This window comes from Pyrgilauda ruficollis, unplaced genomic scaffold (assembly GCF_017590135.1).
Source record: "Pyrgilauda ruficollis isolate IOZ18807 unplaced genomic scaffold, ASM1759013v1 scaffold56, whole genome shotgun sequence".
NCBI classification, from domain to species: domain Eukaryota; kingdom Metazoa; phylum Chordata; class Aves; order Passeriformes; family Passeridae; genus Pyrgilauda; species Pyrgilauda ruficollis.
In genome coordinates this window covers 3181479-3197491 of record NW_024527266.1, presented here as the reverse complement: position 1 = coordinate 3197491, position 16013 = coordinate 3181479, and the positions used below count along the sequence as shown (strand labels likewise).

The 16013-nt window shown below is 52.5% G+C and overlaps 1 protein-coding gene across 2 annotated transcripts; it reads left to right on the top strand.

Moving 5' to 3' along the window:
* Positions 1 to 116: 116 nt before the first annotated feature.
* Positions 117 to 15479, top strand: PLA2G6 (phospholipase A2 group VI). Of its 2 annotated transcripts, XM_041481531.1 has the most exons (16): positions 117 to 506; positions 1012 to 1227; positions 2479 to 2659; positions 3814 to 4001; positions 5150 to 5246; positions 6216 to 6398; positions 6589 to 6697; positions 7294 to 7446; positions 8945 to 9035; positions 9773 to 9936; positions 10435 to 10585; positions 10762 to 10898; positions 11501 to 11655; positions 12403 to 12570; positions 13675 to 13748; positions 14240 to 15479. In XM_041481531.1, the coding sequence occupies exons 1-16, from the start codon at positions 298 to 300 to the stop codon at positions 14379 to 14381; spliced, it is 2418 nt and encodes an 805-aa protein (XP_041337465.1). In that variant the 5' UTR covers positions 117 to 297; the 3' UTR covers positions 14382 to 15479. The 2 variants fall into 2 exon arrangements, with proteins under 2 accessions (XP_041337465.1, XP_041337466.1); XM_041481532.1 differs by lacking the exon at positions 7294 to 7446 and having other exon boundaries at positions 118 to 506.
* The last annotated feature ends 534 nt before the right edge of the window (positions 15480 to 16013 follow it).

Below are 16013 nucleotides of genomic sequence, written 5' to 3'. Positions count from 1 at the left end.
CCCTCCTCCCCCGGCAGGCGACGGGTGCGGCTTTAATCCCGCCCCGTGGCCCCGCCCCGGAAGCGGCGCCGCTGATTGGCCCGTGCCGGGGGCGGCGCCGGGGTTGGCGGGCCGCGCGCAGGGGGCGCTGGGGGCCCGTGGTGCTTTGCCCGGCGCCATCCCCGGATCCCGCCCGTCCCATTCCCGGCCCCCGTGTCACCCCGCGGCGCTCCGGGTCGTGCCGTGCGTGGAAGGGCAGGGGCCGGCGGAGCCAGCGGCCGCCTTTCCCTCGGGAGACGCCCCTGAGGCTCTGGGAAGATGCAGTTTTTTGGGCGGCTGCTGGACACGTTCAGCAGCGTCTCGCAGATATTCGCGAACCCGTACCGCGTGAGGGAGGTGCCGGCCGCCGAGTACGCCGGGCACAGCTGCCTGCGGGAGGAGGGCCGGGTGGCCCTCTACAAGAACGGCCTCTCTCGCTCCTGGGACTGCTTGCTGGTGAATCCGCAGAGCCCGCAGGTGGCGTTCCGGTGAGTGACAGACCTGTAGCCGTCCCTGCTGAAGTGGGAGACCAGAGACCCCAAACTGCTGATGGCGGGGCTGCTTCGAGGCCGTGCGTGTGGGGTGCTGTGCTGAAGCAGGTGGGCTGGGAGGGGTGGAAGGCCCGTGCGTGTGCTGGTGGAGGAGCTGCCGCAAAACTGCTCGTGGAATCAGGACGAGATCCGAACATCGCCACTGCGGGCAGTTCAGGTGATACAGGGCATCCCTAGGTCCACATGCGTTTCTGCCCGTTCCTTTTGGTGGTTCAGCATCCAGAGGATGCTTCTGAGCAAAACCTGACATTGTTCAGGAAGGGGGATGCTCTCTCGCAGTGAAGTAGTCTCCCTGCCTCCCTTGGAACAAGGATGACACTAGATGAAGAAGAAAAGGAAAACTCCCAGCGCTGCCGTTTGGAAAAGAGCTGTTTCCCTCAGATACACGGGATTTGGGTTATCCCTTTGAGCAGGATGAACCCTGTGCTTGCCTTTTCTCCAGGCTCTTCCAGCTGGACAACGAAGCAGACGCCCTGGTGTACTTTGAGCAATATGCCCGGCAGCTGCGCCCTTTCTACGAGAGCTCGTGCCAGCCCTTGTCCCTGGAGGAGCTGCAGCAGCTCAGCGACTGCATCCGCAGCTACCCCGGCTGGTCCCCGGCACACCTGGCCGTGGAGTTCGGCCGCCGGGAGAGCTTCCGGCACAACCACATCTTGAGGCAAGGAGCAGGCTGTCTCCAGGGGGTCTGTGCTCTCAAGGAGCTTGGGAGGGCAGGCTGGGCTGTATTGGAGTATCACTGCTTTGGTGTGGAAGCTGCTTGGTGGGTTTCAGCCTGCTGCTGCAGAGCCTGCAGCCCTGGTGTTTTAGTGAAGGATTGAGGTGCCCTGATAGAGACACTGATTAGGCTATTGCAACTCTTATGGAGCAGATTTTGGAGGTTTTTGCTCACTCTGTAAGCACTGAGAGTGGAGGTACGGTAGGACTGTCTGGAAAGAAGTTTTGGCCACAAGGACTTGTTTTTTAAGGGGGAAGTGTTGCTGTGATTTAACCCCAGCCAGCAGCCAAGCCCCGTGCAGCCATTCCTCATTCCCCCATCAGAAGGAGTGGGGAGAGAATTGAAGGGGTAAAAGATACAAAACCTGGGCTGAGATAAAGAAAGGGAAAGCAAAAGCCATGTACACAAGCAAAGTAAAACAAGGAATTAAATCACTGCTTCCCATGGGCAAGCAGGTGTTCAGCCACCTCCAGGGCCCCATCACACATCGTGGTGACTTCAAAAGACAAACACCATCACTCAAAATGTCCCCCACCTTCCTCCTTCTTCCCACACTTTATATACTAAGCATGGTGTCATATGGTCTGGAAAATCCCTTTGGCCAGGTGGGGTCACCAGTCCCAGCTGTGTTTCCTCCCAGCCCCCCCTGCACCTTCAGTTTCCTTACCAGTGGATCAGAATAAAAAGCAGAAAAGACCTTGGTTCTGTGTAAACCCTGCTTAGCAATAACAAAAACATCTCTGTGTCGTCAGCTTTGTGTCCAGCACAAATCCAAAACACAGCCCACACCAGCCACTGTGAAGAAAGTTAACTGTGCCCGAGCCAAAACCAGCAAAAGTTTACTGAGGATAGGGCAGACTGGTGAGGAGTTAGGGGACTGGAGGGCAAATAGCAGCACCATCGCCAGGCTGCTGACTGTAACCTGTCTCCTGCCTTCCTTTGGGCAGAGGGAGCTGATCCCATGTGGAGGGCAGGAAAAGGAGCAGCCTGTCAGGGAGAGAGTCCAGGACAGGGCTGCTTGATGTCCCTTCCCTGTGCTTCTTCCCTGGCAAGAGGCTGGGCTTTCCCGAGCCTCATGGTTCGCACCAGGTGGGACAGATGTGGAGGGTACCTCTGTGTCACTCCTGGAGCAGCTGCATGCCCTCCCCATGCCCGTGGCCATTCCTGGGTGTGACGCTGAGTCCTGTCTTGCAGCTGTGTGAACAGCACGGCCAGCGAGGATGGCTGCACCCCGCTGCACCTGGCGTGCCGCAAGGGGGACATGGAGTGCCTGCTGGAGCTGCTGGAGTGCCACGCGCGCGTGGACATCACCGACAGCAACGGGGAGACTGCTTTCCACTACGCTGTGCGAGGAAACAACCCCCAGATCATTGAGGTGGGAGTGGCTTCTGGTCTAGAGAAAGTGGGGCTAGAACAGGTCTTCTCTGTGCTGTGGTAGAGAGGGGGAAACAGCTGCGGACAGGGGAAGAGAAAGTAATTTCCGTCTGTTGAGTTATTGCTTGAGCCTGGTTTCAGCCTCTTGTAGCCCCTTTAGCGGTGCTGTTTCCCATATTCAGAGTGCAGATTCCACCCAGCACTCAAACAAGGATGTTAAGCAAGTTTCCTCAGAAAGTAATCCTTCACTGCTATTTGCATCAGGCCTTCATCCTGCTGTTCCTCAGGCCTGTGGCTGTTTCCTCTCTCCTGTGAGCAGGGTGTTTGTTTTTGGGCAGAGTCCTCCTGTAGGGAAGCGTGTGCCGATACTGCCATGGGGGATCGTGTGCTGCCCGCAGACTGAAGGACAGTTTGGAGCTGCCCTGGGCTCTCCTGAGCTGCAGGACCCGCTGATTGAACTGAGTGGCCTTGCATGGGGGACAGTGATCGGAGCCTCAAGGCAGAGACAGTCTGAAGTTGTAGGTGTTCTTGATTGCTGAGAAGTGCTGGGCAGAGTGGCGGGGTTTGTAAGGCGTGGGTGGCCTTACACACGGTTCCTGAGGTCACTCAGCTCCCCAAGACTTGGTGTGAGCCTGAGACTGACTCTTCCCCACGGCTGCAAGCCCCGTGTTTGCCCAATACCTGTTGTGACAGCTCTCTGTCTGCCTACCAGTCCATGTTGGAGTTTCCTAATGCATGATGAGATAGGATGAGGATCAGGGCTTGCCATGCTGTGGAGTGGGCAGTAAGAACCTTGTATTAAAAAGATATTCTCTTCTTTATTTCTCTGGTGGCATCAACTTGGCTTGTTTGATCTGTCTCATGTTGCTTGTTTTCTCTATTGATGACTTGCTAAATCAAAGAAATGGTATTCTCACTTCTCACGTGTGCACCAGGGCTTGCAGGGTTTCCTCAGTGTGACAGTGGGATACTTTTCTACAACAAACCAGTCAGCACGTAACAGATGTACAATTTACAGGGAGCAGGGATGGAGAGGACCAGCTGTAGCATTGTGAGGGCTCCAGCGCTCCAGAGTTTGTCCTCAGAGCTCAAGAAGAGATGGTGCTCTTCCATGTTTGTCTGTCTATTTATTTATTTACTGTCTTCTCCTTCCAGCTCCTGGGCAGAGCCCCAACTACTGGCTTGGACCACCTGAGCCATGAAGGGCTGACAGCTCTGCACCTTGCGTGCCAGCTGGGCAAGGAGGACATGGTTCGCTCCCTGCTGAAGTGCCGTGCCAGCTGCAGCGTCGTGGGCACGCTGGGCTACCCCATCCACACGGCACTGAAGTTCTCCCAGAAGGGGTAGGTAGTGTCCCCCGCAGCCTGGGGACTTGTGAACTTGCTCAGCGTTGGCCGGGGCTGTGCTCAGTAGGACAGGTCTCGTGTGTAGTCATTGGTAAAAAAAACCAGGGAAGTGCTGGTGTGGGAAAGAAAGAAATGCTTTCAGAATAAAACCTTTTTGTTCTGGAATTAATACTTTATTCAGTGTCAGACATCAGGAGAAAGATTAAAAAATACGTGTTTGTGAAATGCTTTTTCTCAGAAGGAGCTGTAGGAAGATGATTGGCTGATGCTTAATTGCTGTACCTCTGAGTGCTCTGATCCTAATAAGCTTTCACTTCAAAGCTTAGTTTTTCCTGTCTCCTGTAGGCCAGAGATACTCTCGACTCTTAATAACACACTCTGGAATGGAATCAAAAGAAGCACAATATTTATTCCTTATTTTCTTCAGAGAAATTAAATTCCATTTGTATATGCTTTTTAATACTTAATATTCAAAGAGAGTCCAAGCTTTCCAAACAGGTCTTTCAAAGCAGCACTAGCTGCTGGTAGCTGATTTTTAAGCATTTTGAAAAGTACTTCCCAGCATTAGACACACATTCACAAGCCCAGAATGGGTGTGGGTCGCTGAGGTTGCACTGGGGCTCCATCTCTTGTACGGGGCTTTTTTGATAGTGGTGGAAAAGATAACCAAATTTCCTAAGTCTACCTACCCTGTTTTCTAGGCACCAGGTATTGGTCTCTTCACAACAGGTGTGGTTTTTCACTCATAGGGAAGTACACAGATTCTTAATTTCAGCAAGTGTTTATTACAGTTCTATCCCCTTGTTTCCATGGAAAGAGAGCAGAAGAATTTTGCTTCTCGGGTTTGGAGAGTTTCCAGAAATGCCATATTCCTCAATTAGAGAAGCACCCAGATGTTGCTCCACAACTTGTAATTGGAGAGATTCTCCTGCTCCCAACACCACTTGGCTTGTACGCTTCCTGTTGTGCCCACACTTTCTGTGAAGAGCAAAACAAAAGTGCAGCTGAGGAGCTCACAGCTGTTGCAGAGATGCTGCTGCAGGGTTTCCTGGTTTTCCTCTGGGCAGAATGCAGGTGGTGATGTGAGTGGAGGTCTTGAGTCAAGACAGCAGCCACCCATCCTGTCATCTCACTGTGTTTCCCAGGTGTGCCCAGGCCATTCTCGAGGCAGACGCCAGCCAGGTTTGCTCCAAGGACCCGCGCTATGATGCCACTCCACTGCACTGGGCAAAGAAGGCAGAGGTAAATATCCAATCCATGGGGAGAGCCTGTGCTGCTACCCAGCACCCAGTTAATTCCTTCTGTGGCTAACTTGTCCGAGTGCATGTGCAGAGCCCTGGGAGTGTCAGAGCCCAGCCAGCAGCCCAGCGTTTGATTCTTTTTGCATTGTGCCAGTTGATGCTGTTTGCCACAGAGAATAGGGCAGTGGAGCCTTGCAGTGAAATAAACTGGTGGGCTCATCCCTAGTATTTCATCCATGTCTGTGAAGCTGCCAGCTTGTCCGTTTTCCCTTTTGTTGAAGAAATTGCAGCACTGTCCCTGAAGCATAGTTGCCCCTGGAGGGAGCTCTCTTCTCAATTACCTGCCAGTTTCCTGGGAGCAAACAGATCCTTAGAGCCTTAGAAACTGCAGGGGAAGTGTGAGGTAGGCACAGAGTGGTGGTGTGTGGAGGAAAATCCATCTCCTGCCAGTGCTGGGCAGGATGGTGATATGCCACGCTGGAGCACCTGAATGATGCTTGTTGCAGGCAGAGGGCGTTGCTATAGGAGGCTCTTTCCCTCCTGCAATATCCCGTTCCTCTCACAAATGTCCTGTGGCGTTTCAGAGCAGACTTGAATTTGCTTGGCTTACAAAATGAAGCTCAGAAGGCAAAATTTTTCCTTTCAGTCTGCAAGGATCCTGGCCTGAGTAGGAACTGATTTTTCTTCCATTGATCTCAGCCATTCATTATAGTTGTGTATCAGTCCCAAAGGATCCAGAAGCTCCAGCCAGATTATGCAGCCACCAACTAGTTCTGTAGTAAAAGACAGAGAAACCCCAGTGCTTGGAACAATTAGCTGGCATCTGCCAGCCAACTGTATCCAGGCTGAGGCTGCCTCCTGTTCCGCCGCTTTGTTTGCCGTGAGATGGTTTGAGTGCCCAGCCGGTTGTCCTCGCTCTCCTATCTCTCCTTGCTCTATCTCTCCTTGCCGTGGGGCCGCGCTGGCGCAGATGACGCGGCTGCTGCTGGAGTACGGCTCCGAGGTGAACGCGAGCAGCCGCACGGCCGACATGGCTCTGCACATCGCGGTGCAGAGGGGCCGCCTGGACTGCGCCATGGTGCTGCTGACGCACGGCGCCCACACCAACGCCCGCGGGCGCGACGGCAACACACCGCTGCACCTGGCCATGAAGGTGAGCTCCTGCAGAGGCTGCTGGGAAGGAGAGGGGATTTCCTGGAAGGGTTGAGACAGCGACAGAGTCCTTTGAAATTCTGGCTGTTTCGTGTGGTGTTCCCTTGTGGGTGCTTTGGCTAATGAAAAGGGAAGGGAAGGGATGAGAAATCATCTAGCGGCTCTTGACCGAGCTTTCTCTTACTCCCTAGCATGACCACCTGGATATGATCAAAGCAATCATCGTCTTCGGAGGAGATGTTGAGATCCCCAATGATTTTGGGGAGACACCAGGATTGTTGGCAGCCAGGAGCAGCAAAGGTGAGGGAGCATGTCAGCAGCCTTACAGGGTGAGCCCAGCATCCTGTCTCCCCTTGGTGGCCAAAACAGTGTCTTGGGGAGAGGTGAAAACACGCCATGTGTGGGTGATGCTTCTCCAACATGCTTTCCCAGCTTCTAGTTGCTCACATAGTAAGCACCTACTTTGCTAGCAGCACAGGCTTTGTATTAATAGCCCTTGATGAATTTCTCTTCTGTGGCACAGAGATGTAAGAGGAAAAGCTGGCATGCACTCCCCACTTTCAGGCCACCATGTCAGGCACTGCAGGCTCACAACGGGATGGCGTAGCACTGCTGAACTGCCCGGGCACAGGCAGACATGGACAGGTTTTCAGGGCCAAAGAAGTGTGTGGCACACACCCTTGAAGCTGTACAGCAGTGGATACTCCTGCTGTGCACGAGTCCTGCTGCCTTGCGTTTGGGGAGAGATACCTGGGACGTGTTTTGCCCTTCCCCAGGTCATCCCAGAGGCTTTGTGAGGGTCAGGCCTGCAGTGAATTTGGCAGAGCACGTTCCCCCGTGGTGTGCACATGCACTGATTCTGTTTCTGATCTGTAACTCCCCCTCCGTCACCTAAGGTGCGAACCGGAAAGTGCTCTTAGACCTGCTGCAAACTGTAGGGACCGAGCGCTGCCACCCACCACCCAACCCTGACTCCCCAAGCCTGGCACCATCTGCTGCCTCCTTCCTGGAAGGCCAACCTTCCTCACGGAGCAACCTCAACAGCTTAGGTAAAGCCTTCCCTGGCCCTGCCTCGCTCTTCTCCCTTCTTGCTTCACAGTGCTGTCTCAGACCTCTTCTTCAGATGGGCTGTGCTCTGGGAACTGTCAAAGCTCTCACTGCCTGGTGACTCTGTGGTGACTGTCCTCATTCACCTGTTGCAGGATCCTATCTCTTTTCTCTGCTTTTCCTCTGTGTGTATTCTGAACTCTTGTACTCAAAACATTTGTTTTATACACCTGACACGATGTAGCTCTGTAAAAAGAAAGGCTGATTCCCTCACATGTCTGGAAGAGGGGGCACTTAGCCTGCAAGTACTTTGTCCACTGGGTCAGGGAAGGGAAGGTGCTTGCTGGTCTGCCTTGAGGACCTCCCAGCGCTGTGCTGGGCACAAGGGGATTTAGAAGTGTCACTTATTCCTGGAGGCCAGCAGCTGGGAGAGGGAAAGAGAGAAGCCTGAGGATAAACAACCTGATCATGGGGTTTGTTATGCATAGGAAAAGTGTGGTGTGGGGCATATGATTGTATTGAATTTTGTGGTCTGTGCTGCCCAGAATAAGCACATAGGTCTATTCTATGCGGTGGACTTTCTGACTTCAGGGAGCTCCAGAGCTCAGGAGGAGGCAACAAGAGGGGTTGTAGACTAGGCAGCAGAGGAGTTGACTTGGAGGGTCATGAGAAGAGCATGCAAGTGGCTAACATCTGCTTGTGGACCACTTCCCATCTCAGGCTGGAGGTTTTCTTTGCAAAGGCTCTCCTGTGGGGCCAGAGGACAATCCTGGAATGTGTCTGTGTCACTGCAAATCTCAGTGGCTGTTGACACCAGGACTTTCTTCTCACCACAGCCCAGTGAAAGCAACCCATACCCAGTTCCAGCTCTGATGCAGTGACAGAGCAAAACCCTTTTTTATCGTGGACTCTGCCCTTGAAGAAACTCCTCACCACAATTTATTGTCGTCCACAGCCACCTTCTGGCCTGGGTGCTGGCAGGAGTACGTAACTTCTCTCCCCCGTTCTTTCTTCTTTTGGTTTCACAGGCTGGCTTCTCACCTAGCTTGGATTGGTGCCCTGCACCCAGGCTGGCCTGGGTGAACGTCAGCTGAGGGGTAATGACAAGTCACCCTGTCCCCACGGCTCTCCTGCCTAGGTTACTTTGAGGAGTAGATTTAGGTTTTATCTTAACAGCTTGCAGTAACCTGCATAGTGGGCACGCTGCTGGGCTCTGCCTTCTCTCATCCACTGTGCACATCATCTGCTTCTCCAAACCCTGTCTTTTCCAGTGCATCTACAGCTGCCTGCTCTAAAGGGTGGTGTTGCTGTCCTTTGGTGTGGAGTTAAATCTGGGGGGTACCTGTTGGCTGTGGGTAAGATGGCTTGTGTCTCCTGCAGGGACCTTTATTCGATGGGGAAGGGAGTTGGATATTCTCTCTTTGTTTATGGTGGAAATCAGTTACCACATTGGTGATCTCTAATTTATTTTTTCCCATTTGCATGTTCATGGCCCTCTAGGGTACAAGGACCTTCTCTATATTTCCACAACGCTCGGACAGTTGTTGAAGGCACCAGATGTTGTGGACATGCCCAGTGAGGCTAGAAGAAAGTAAGTGAGGAACAGCTTCTGTCCAGGCTCCTGTGCAATTTGAAGGTGAAATCTGTGTGTGAATTCTCCCCTCCCACACCCATGGGAATGGCATCCTCAGAGCTGACATTATTTCATGTCCATCAGCATTGCAGTTTTTCCAGTATCTTTTGTGAAATCTCTTGTTTCCATAAATGACCCCTGCCTGGAGCTGCAGTGGAGCCTGAGCTCAGGAGGTGAAACCCTGCTTTGTCCCTCCCCTGTGCTACTGGGCACCAACACTGTTTTGGCTTTGTGATTTCCCCATCTCTACACACTGTCCTGATGTTCACTCAGCTCCTCTGCACTGTCTTGGCAGTGCCTGCAGCTTGCCTTGTATGGAGTGGAGGAGCAGTTGGCACTGAAGTGCTGCTGGCAGGATTATTCTCTGTCTGCTTTTTTTATTTATGACACAATACCCATTACTGTGTAGTAAGGGACTTGGGTGTGTTTTTGGCTGGTGACTCTTTCTAGTGTAAAGGTTAGAGGTAGCTATGCAAGAGCAAAGGATATTGCACTAGCTTTGACAAGGCTTATTGGATGTGTCTTATTTGCACCTGAGAAAGCACTGCTGGATTTATTTATTCACCAGTTACACTGTCTGCAGCAATCTACTGGCTGGCATAGCTTCCTGTCCCCAGGGCCATGTTCCCACAGAGTGTTCTGTGATTCATAGTCTGTCCCACAGCTCCCAGTCATCTGTGTCTGTCTCTCTGCAGTCAGGACCGGCTCCTGTGCTTGGATGGAGGGGGTATCCGTGGCCTTGTGCTCATCCAGCTTCTCCTGGCTATTGAAAAGGCCGCAGGCCGTCCCATTCGTGAGATTTTTGACTGGATTGCGGGGACCAGCACTGGAGGGATCTTGGCCTTGGCTATTGTACATGGTGAGGACATACTGGATCCCTTCTCACTCTGGTCTGAGTGTTCCTCCCTGGGGGAGCAGATGTGTGGTGGGAGCTGCCTCTCTGAGTCCCGACAGATCTTTTCTGAAGGGGTGTTCTTTAATGAAGGAAAGCCTCGACCTGGCTTTGCGCTTGCTTCTCACGTCAGCTGGCTTTGAGCAGCTTCCTGGATTTTGGGGAGTGCATGGTGGCAGAGTGCAATGTTCTGTATTTCCTGTGCTCTCCACAGAGGCCTTAGAGCAAAGTGATTGATACATTCTGGTAACAGGAAGCTGCTCCGTGCTTGCTCTTCCTCTGTAATCCTTCCAAATCATGCTGCTGAGAACCAAGCAGATAACAGACAGCTTGGGAAGGGGATTGCATTGGGAGTGATGACTCCCATCTCCCACTTGTTCTGGGAAATCCTTGCTCTGATGTGCTGTTTGTTCTGCCTGCCTTTCCTCCACTTCCTGCTCCTGCCAACACTACTGCCCATCTCAGGGAAGTCCATGGACTACATGCGCTGCCTGTACTTCCGCATGAAGGACATGGTGTTCCGGGGCTCTCGGCCCTACGAGTCGGAGCCCCTGGATGAGTTCTTGAAGAAGGAATTTGGGGAAAACACCAAAATGACAGATGTCCGAAAACCCAAGTAAGTCCTGCCTCGGGCTGTGCCGGTTGGTGCTGTCTCACACGTGCTCTAGGCCTGTGTCAGCAGAGATGCTCAGCCTTAGAGCAGATCTGGAGGAGTGTGATGTGCAGACTGTTGAAACCGTAAGGATTTTTTTTTTCCATTTTACTCTTACTCTCTCATGTCTGCTTCTCCAGGGTTATGGTGACGGGGACACTGTGTGACCGACAGCCAGCTGAGCTCCACCTTTTCCGGAATTACCCTGTACCAGAGACAAAACGCTCCACTGAATACAAGACAAGTGCATCTTTCCAGCCACTCACTCAGCCAGAAGGTAAATGATGGTAAACACAATCCACCTGGCTGGTTGGGGAGGTTTCATCCCTCAGAGACAGATTTCATGCTCTTTCTCCCTGAAAATCAGCAGTGGCTCATCCCTGGTCTTGGCTGGTAGCTGGGTCCCTAGTGATGGTTCCCATTTCTCCTCTCTCCTCCTCCCTTGGCTTCTCTTGTACTGGGAGCAGGGCCTGGCTAGTGAGGTTCATGAGGAAAGGGGTCTGCTAGAGGAGTCCTGCCTACAGTCAGCATCTTTCCCTGGGCTCCCACAGAAAACGTGGAAAAGCCACGTAACTGAAGCGTGCAGCCTGGTCTGGCACACATAAGTGGTTCACTATCAAAATAGCAGCAAGAAAATGGATAGAGAGTGACTTTTACCCAGGATATGTAGGAAGTGGTGAGAACATCTTTTAAAGCCCTGCAGAGTCATCCTGTGCATCCAAGCAGGAGCCCTGCTGTTGGTAGAAGGAGGCACAACCATGTAGGGCAGGGTTTCCTGGGACTGCAAGCCATCCTGATTTGTGTTGGTGGAGGTGGGGAGCTTTTTGTGCACAGCAGCAGAGTTGCTGTAGGAGACCTTTTGCTCTCTGTGCCTTGCAGAGCAGCTGGTGTGGCGCGCTGCCCGCTGCAGCGGTGCAGCTCCCACTTATTTCCGGCCCATTGGCCGCTTCCTGGATGGAGGGCTGCTGGCCAACAACCCCACCCTCGATGCCATGGCAGAGATCCACGAGTACAACAAGACACTGATCAAAAAGGTGAGGGAAATCGTAGCCTTGACTGGTAACTGGAGGGTTTTGGCCCCACTGAGCCTCTCTTGAAGAAGAAGCGGGTGTGAGAGTGGATGCACCTTAGTGGATAAACAAATTGGCAGTGCAGCACCCTAAAAGGGAGTGTACGGGGTGGGATATGTGCTGGGAATAGTGGCTGGGAGGTGAGATACTTCTTCTAACAAGGATGTGAAATGGGGAAGACAGTCTCATCAGCCTCTCCTTGCTTCTTTGAACCAGAAGGATTGAGTTGATGATTGTATGTGGCCCTTGACATGGCTCTTCAGGGCCTTTTTCTGCCCAAGAATAAATGGAGAAGACGAGGGTAAGGTAGTCTGCAAGGCTGAAGAGTGAATGCCTTCTGTAGTGTGGCAAGTTCTTCAAACAGTTGAATAATGAGTGGCAGCTATTGCTCCCTGTAGCTGAAAGGGGAGATGTGTTGCCAAAATGACTGATGACTTGGACTGCTTTGTGCTCCTCTGCTCCTAGGACTCATCTCCAGGGTGGTCCCACGGGTTTGGGTGTGGTCAGGGAAAAAGGGACAGAGCAGTGCAACTGTTGAAGTCCTGTGGGTTACAGCTGTGTCGCCAGGCCATGCTTAGGGGGAGGATGGGGGAAGAAAAGGCTGCTGAGCCGTTTGCCTTGGCTTTCAGAGCTTCCCCGGGAAGCTGCTGTGAAAGACATGCTTCACTTTCATTGTTGGTCATTGCAAACAGATCTTTTGTTTGTCCTCAGGGTCGGAAGCAGGAAGTGAGAAAATTGGGGTTGGTGGTCTCCCTGGGAACGGGGAAGCCTCCGCAGGTCCCAGTGAGCTCTGTGGATGTTTTCCGCCCCTCAAACCCTTGGGAATTGGCCAAGACCGTCTTCGGGGCCAGGGAGCTTGGCAAGATGGTGGTGGATTGTGTGAGTACTGGGAGGAGGGGATGGCAAAAGACTCCTGGGGTTGCTTGCAGGGAGGGAGAAAAGGTTTCCGGTTTCCAGCTTCTCCCTTTTAGAAGTAAATTCTATTTCCTTGGAAGTGCTCTGACCATGGATGTAGTGGATAACTTGAGAATTGCAGGAGCACTGCAGGCCTGAAGGCCTGTCTTGATTCTTTGGGGTTTTGAGTGCCCCAAAGGGACACTCATCCCCAGGGGGTGTTCTTGCAGCTGAAAGGAGCTAAGGACAGGATTGTGGTCAGTGACTCTTAGGAACATTTGCAGGTGTGAAACTCGGTATCTTTCCAGGAAGCATTGTTTATCATCTGAGCAGCCTGGGGGGGAAAAAAATTAATCGTGCCTCAGAAAACAGCAATTCATTTTTCTTTAGAAAAGCTTTGTTTTTCCCTCTGAGGAAATTAGTAAATACTGGAGAAGTGAGAGAGTCATTAATTAAAAACAATAGTTGAGAGCTGTGGTTAGGAATGTGTAGTTGGCATATGCACTTGTGTGCTTCAGGAAGATGATCATTACGTGTTGTTCATGAAAGCACTCTAAATGGGTGAAAGCCAGAAAGATCAGAACTGAAGTTCTAACTATGATTTTAATGCTGTTGCTTTATCTCCTTTTTAGCTTCCTGAAGTGAGAAAATGCCCAGAGTCCTTTTGCTTCTCCTATCTTTTATCTCAGGACTCCCAGGGAAGTTGTCCCAGGATAGCCCAGTAGGCCTGAAGTAATCACAGGCTCTGCTGTACAGGGCTTGGACAGAATGGATACAGACGAAATCCCAAGGAGGCTGTCATTCAGATCATCCTGGGAGTTTCTTTGAGGCAATCCACTCTGTGCTGTGATATATGAAGGGTCTGTAGGGTGCAATTCATGAGTCCCAAGGATCAGGAGCACTGTCCAAGAATAAAGAAAAAGAAAAGCCACCCAGCTCTTGGTGGTGAGCAGTGCCATCCAGGATGCCCTTGCTCCTGGTTTTTATTTTCCCTCTGGGGCTTGTGCAGTTGGACTTGGTGCCAGGGAAGCCTGTGGAAGGCAGGGGAAGAGCAGGCGGGCTGTAACTGCGGGCCTGTTTCTCCTGCAGTGCACTGACGCAGATGGCCCGGCCGTGGATCGTGCCAGGGCCTGGTGCGAGATGACGGATGTCCCCTATTTCCGGTAGGAGCTTCCTTTCCGCTCTCTTGTGCTCACCTATTTTTATCCCTCTGGCTTCAGCCCTGGCTGTGGCGTGCGTCATCCCAAATGGCATCCCCTGCAGAGGCACGCCTGCCCAGGCCCGCCCCTGCGCACGCCTCGGGGACGGGCTGGAGCGTGCCCTGGCCCTCCGCAGCACGCCTGGTCTGGGCTGCTTAAGGGAGCTTTGGGAGGCGTTGTCTTGCGCGGCCCTTTGGGATGTGCATCCTGTCCCGTTCCGCCCTGCACAGCCTGTTTTAGACTCGTCCCTCGTGTGCCGCAGCTGCTTCACTGTGGCTCAGCCCTGAGTGTGCCCGGGCCCTGAAGGAGGGGGAAGGTCTCTGCTCTGCGAGCTGACAGACCGCGGGCCTGCAAGGCACGGTGGGAGCCGCTCGGTGCGAGTGTCCTGCTGGGCAGGCTCGTGCCGCGTCCCCTGCGTGTCTGTGCCCGGCTGGTGACGCGCTCTCTGCCCGCAGGCTCAGCCCGCAGCTGCACACGGAGGTGATGCTGGACGAGGTGAACGACGCCGTGCTGGTGAACGCCCTCTGGGACACCCAGCTCTACATCTACCAGCAGCGGGAGCAGCTGCAGCAGCTGGTGCAGCATCTCTGCCCGTGACTGACCTGCAGGCTCCCACTCTGCGTGCTGAAGGCAAGGAGCAGCAGACGCTGAAATCGCTCAGATTTGCCCTTGAGCCAAGGTGTCGAGGTGGGGAACAGACGTGTAATAATCGAGAGGAATTAATATTGAATAGACAACAGTGCACATACACATGTATTCCCAGACACAGAATGTATGACGTGTATGATAGCTGTGAAACGCTGACAGTTATCTTTGTGCTGTAACCCCATCTCTGCTGCTGTGCTTGGTTTTGCTGCCCTGCTCTCTGACCCAGAATCCAGAGCCCTCACCAACTTATCTTGAGCTGTAGCAGCTGGAATGTCTCCTGTCTGTGCAGTACCTCCACTGACAAAGCACCGTGCACCTTCCTAAGTCACAGAATGGGTCTAGGCCTGGTAAAGCTTCAGGGATTGCTTGGCCAGGGTATTTCAGAGTGTATAGTATGGGGAAAAAGGATTAATTTTTTTCTCAACACCCCCAGTTTGAAGGGGAGCAGAAATGCTGCAACTTTTTGCAGTAGATAAAACGCAGAAAGTTACAACTGGCCTTGGAGAAGGGCAAACCTTTCCTGAGACAGCTGTCTTCTGCAACAGCTTCTCCTTTTCCCTCTGAGATGGGCTGGCAGCACTGTGCCTGGAGAGGGAGCAGCCTCCCCCCGCCAGGACTCTGTTGTGCCACTGATTTGCTGTGTTGCACTTTGCTCAGGGGCTGAGATGTGAAAGCCTGTCTTTACAGCAAGCTCAGTGGAAGGGATAAGAGCCTTGGCTTTGTAGAGATATCATTTCTCTTTATTCTTAACATGAAACTGAAATGCTCTGAGATCGGTTCCCACCAAAGAAGCCAGCCCTGTGACAATTTGGATTTACTTTTTTATTATGACTGGCAGTTCTACTGTGATTGCTACACCAGTTGCTGTTTCTGCAGTAATTTTTGCATATTTATAAATAATTTATGTATCTATTTGGAGGTGTTTTGAGGAGTAACCAGAAAAACTGAATTTTTAATGTTTTCTTTTGAGTGAATGGACTGCTGCTGCCTGTTTCTGTGAGAAACTGACATGTCCTAAAATAAAGAGGGATTTGCATTTGGTTCCAATGTCGTTCGGTCCATGGTGGTCTTGTCTTTCTCTCCATCCTACAAGTTCCTACAAGAGGGATTCTACATCCTACATGAGGGGTTCTAGGCTTGCAGACTCTGACTTTCTTACAGGTAGAAAATCAGAGAAAGGGCTCCCTGAGACACTGGATTTATACCCTTTGTATGGACTATAGAGGTGAACGAGCTGTCCCTGCAGCCAGCCCTGGGAGCACATGGCAGGGATGAGTGGCTGGTTACCCCACAGCAGCTGCAACCAGAGTGGAAAGGCTTTGGACCAGCTGCAATATGAGGATCCTCTTGGAGCTGTCCAGGCCTGAAAAAATAGAACACTAGGTTTTGCTTGATCCATCTCTTCCCAGGCACGTGCCCAGAAGAAATCACAATGGCAGTGCTGGTCCCAGCTCACCAGAGGTGAAACCTGGGAAAGGGTTCAGACAGAAACCTGTTCCTGCTGTTAAGAGAGTTTCACTGAGAGTTTCACTGAGGGTGGGAGGGAGGCGAAGAGGGAGGCTAAGAGCCAGAGGGCTGAAG

Excerpts from the sequence above, each read along its gene's own strand:
- PLA2G6 (XM_041481531.1), top strand. The coding sequence starts at position 298 with ATGCAGTTTTTTGGGCGGCTGCTGGACACGTTCAGCAGCGTCTCGCAG. Across the intron at positions 507-1,011 it reads AGCCCGCAGGTGGCGTTCCG|GCTCTTCCAGCTGGACAACG; the intron begins GTGAGTGACAGA and ends CCTTTTCTCCAG. Across the intron at positions 10,899-11,500 it reads GCCACTCACTCAGCCAGAAG|AGCAGCTGGTGTGGCGCGCT; the intron begins GTAAATGATGGT and ends TGTGCCTTGCAG.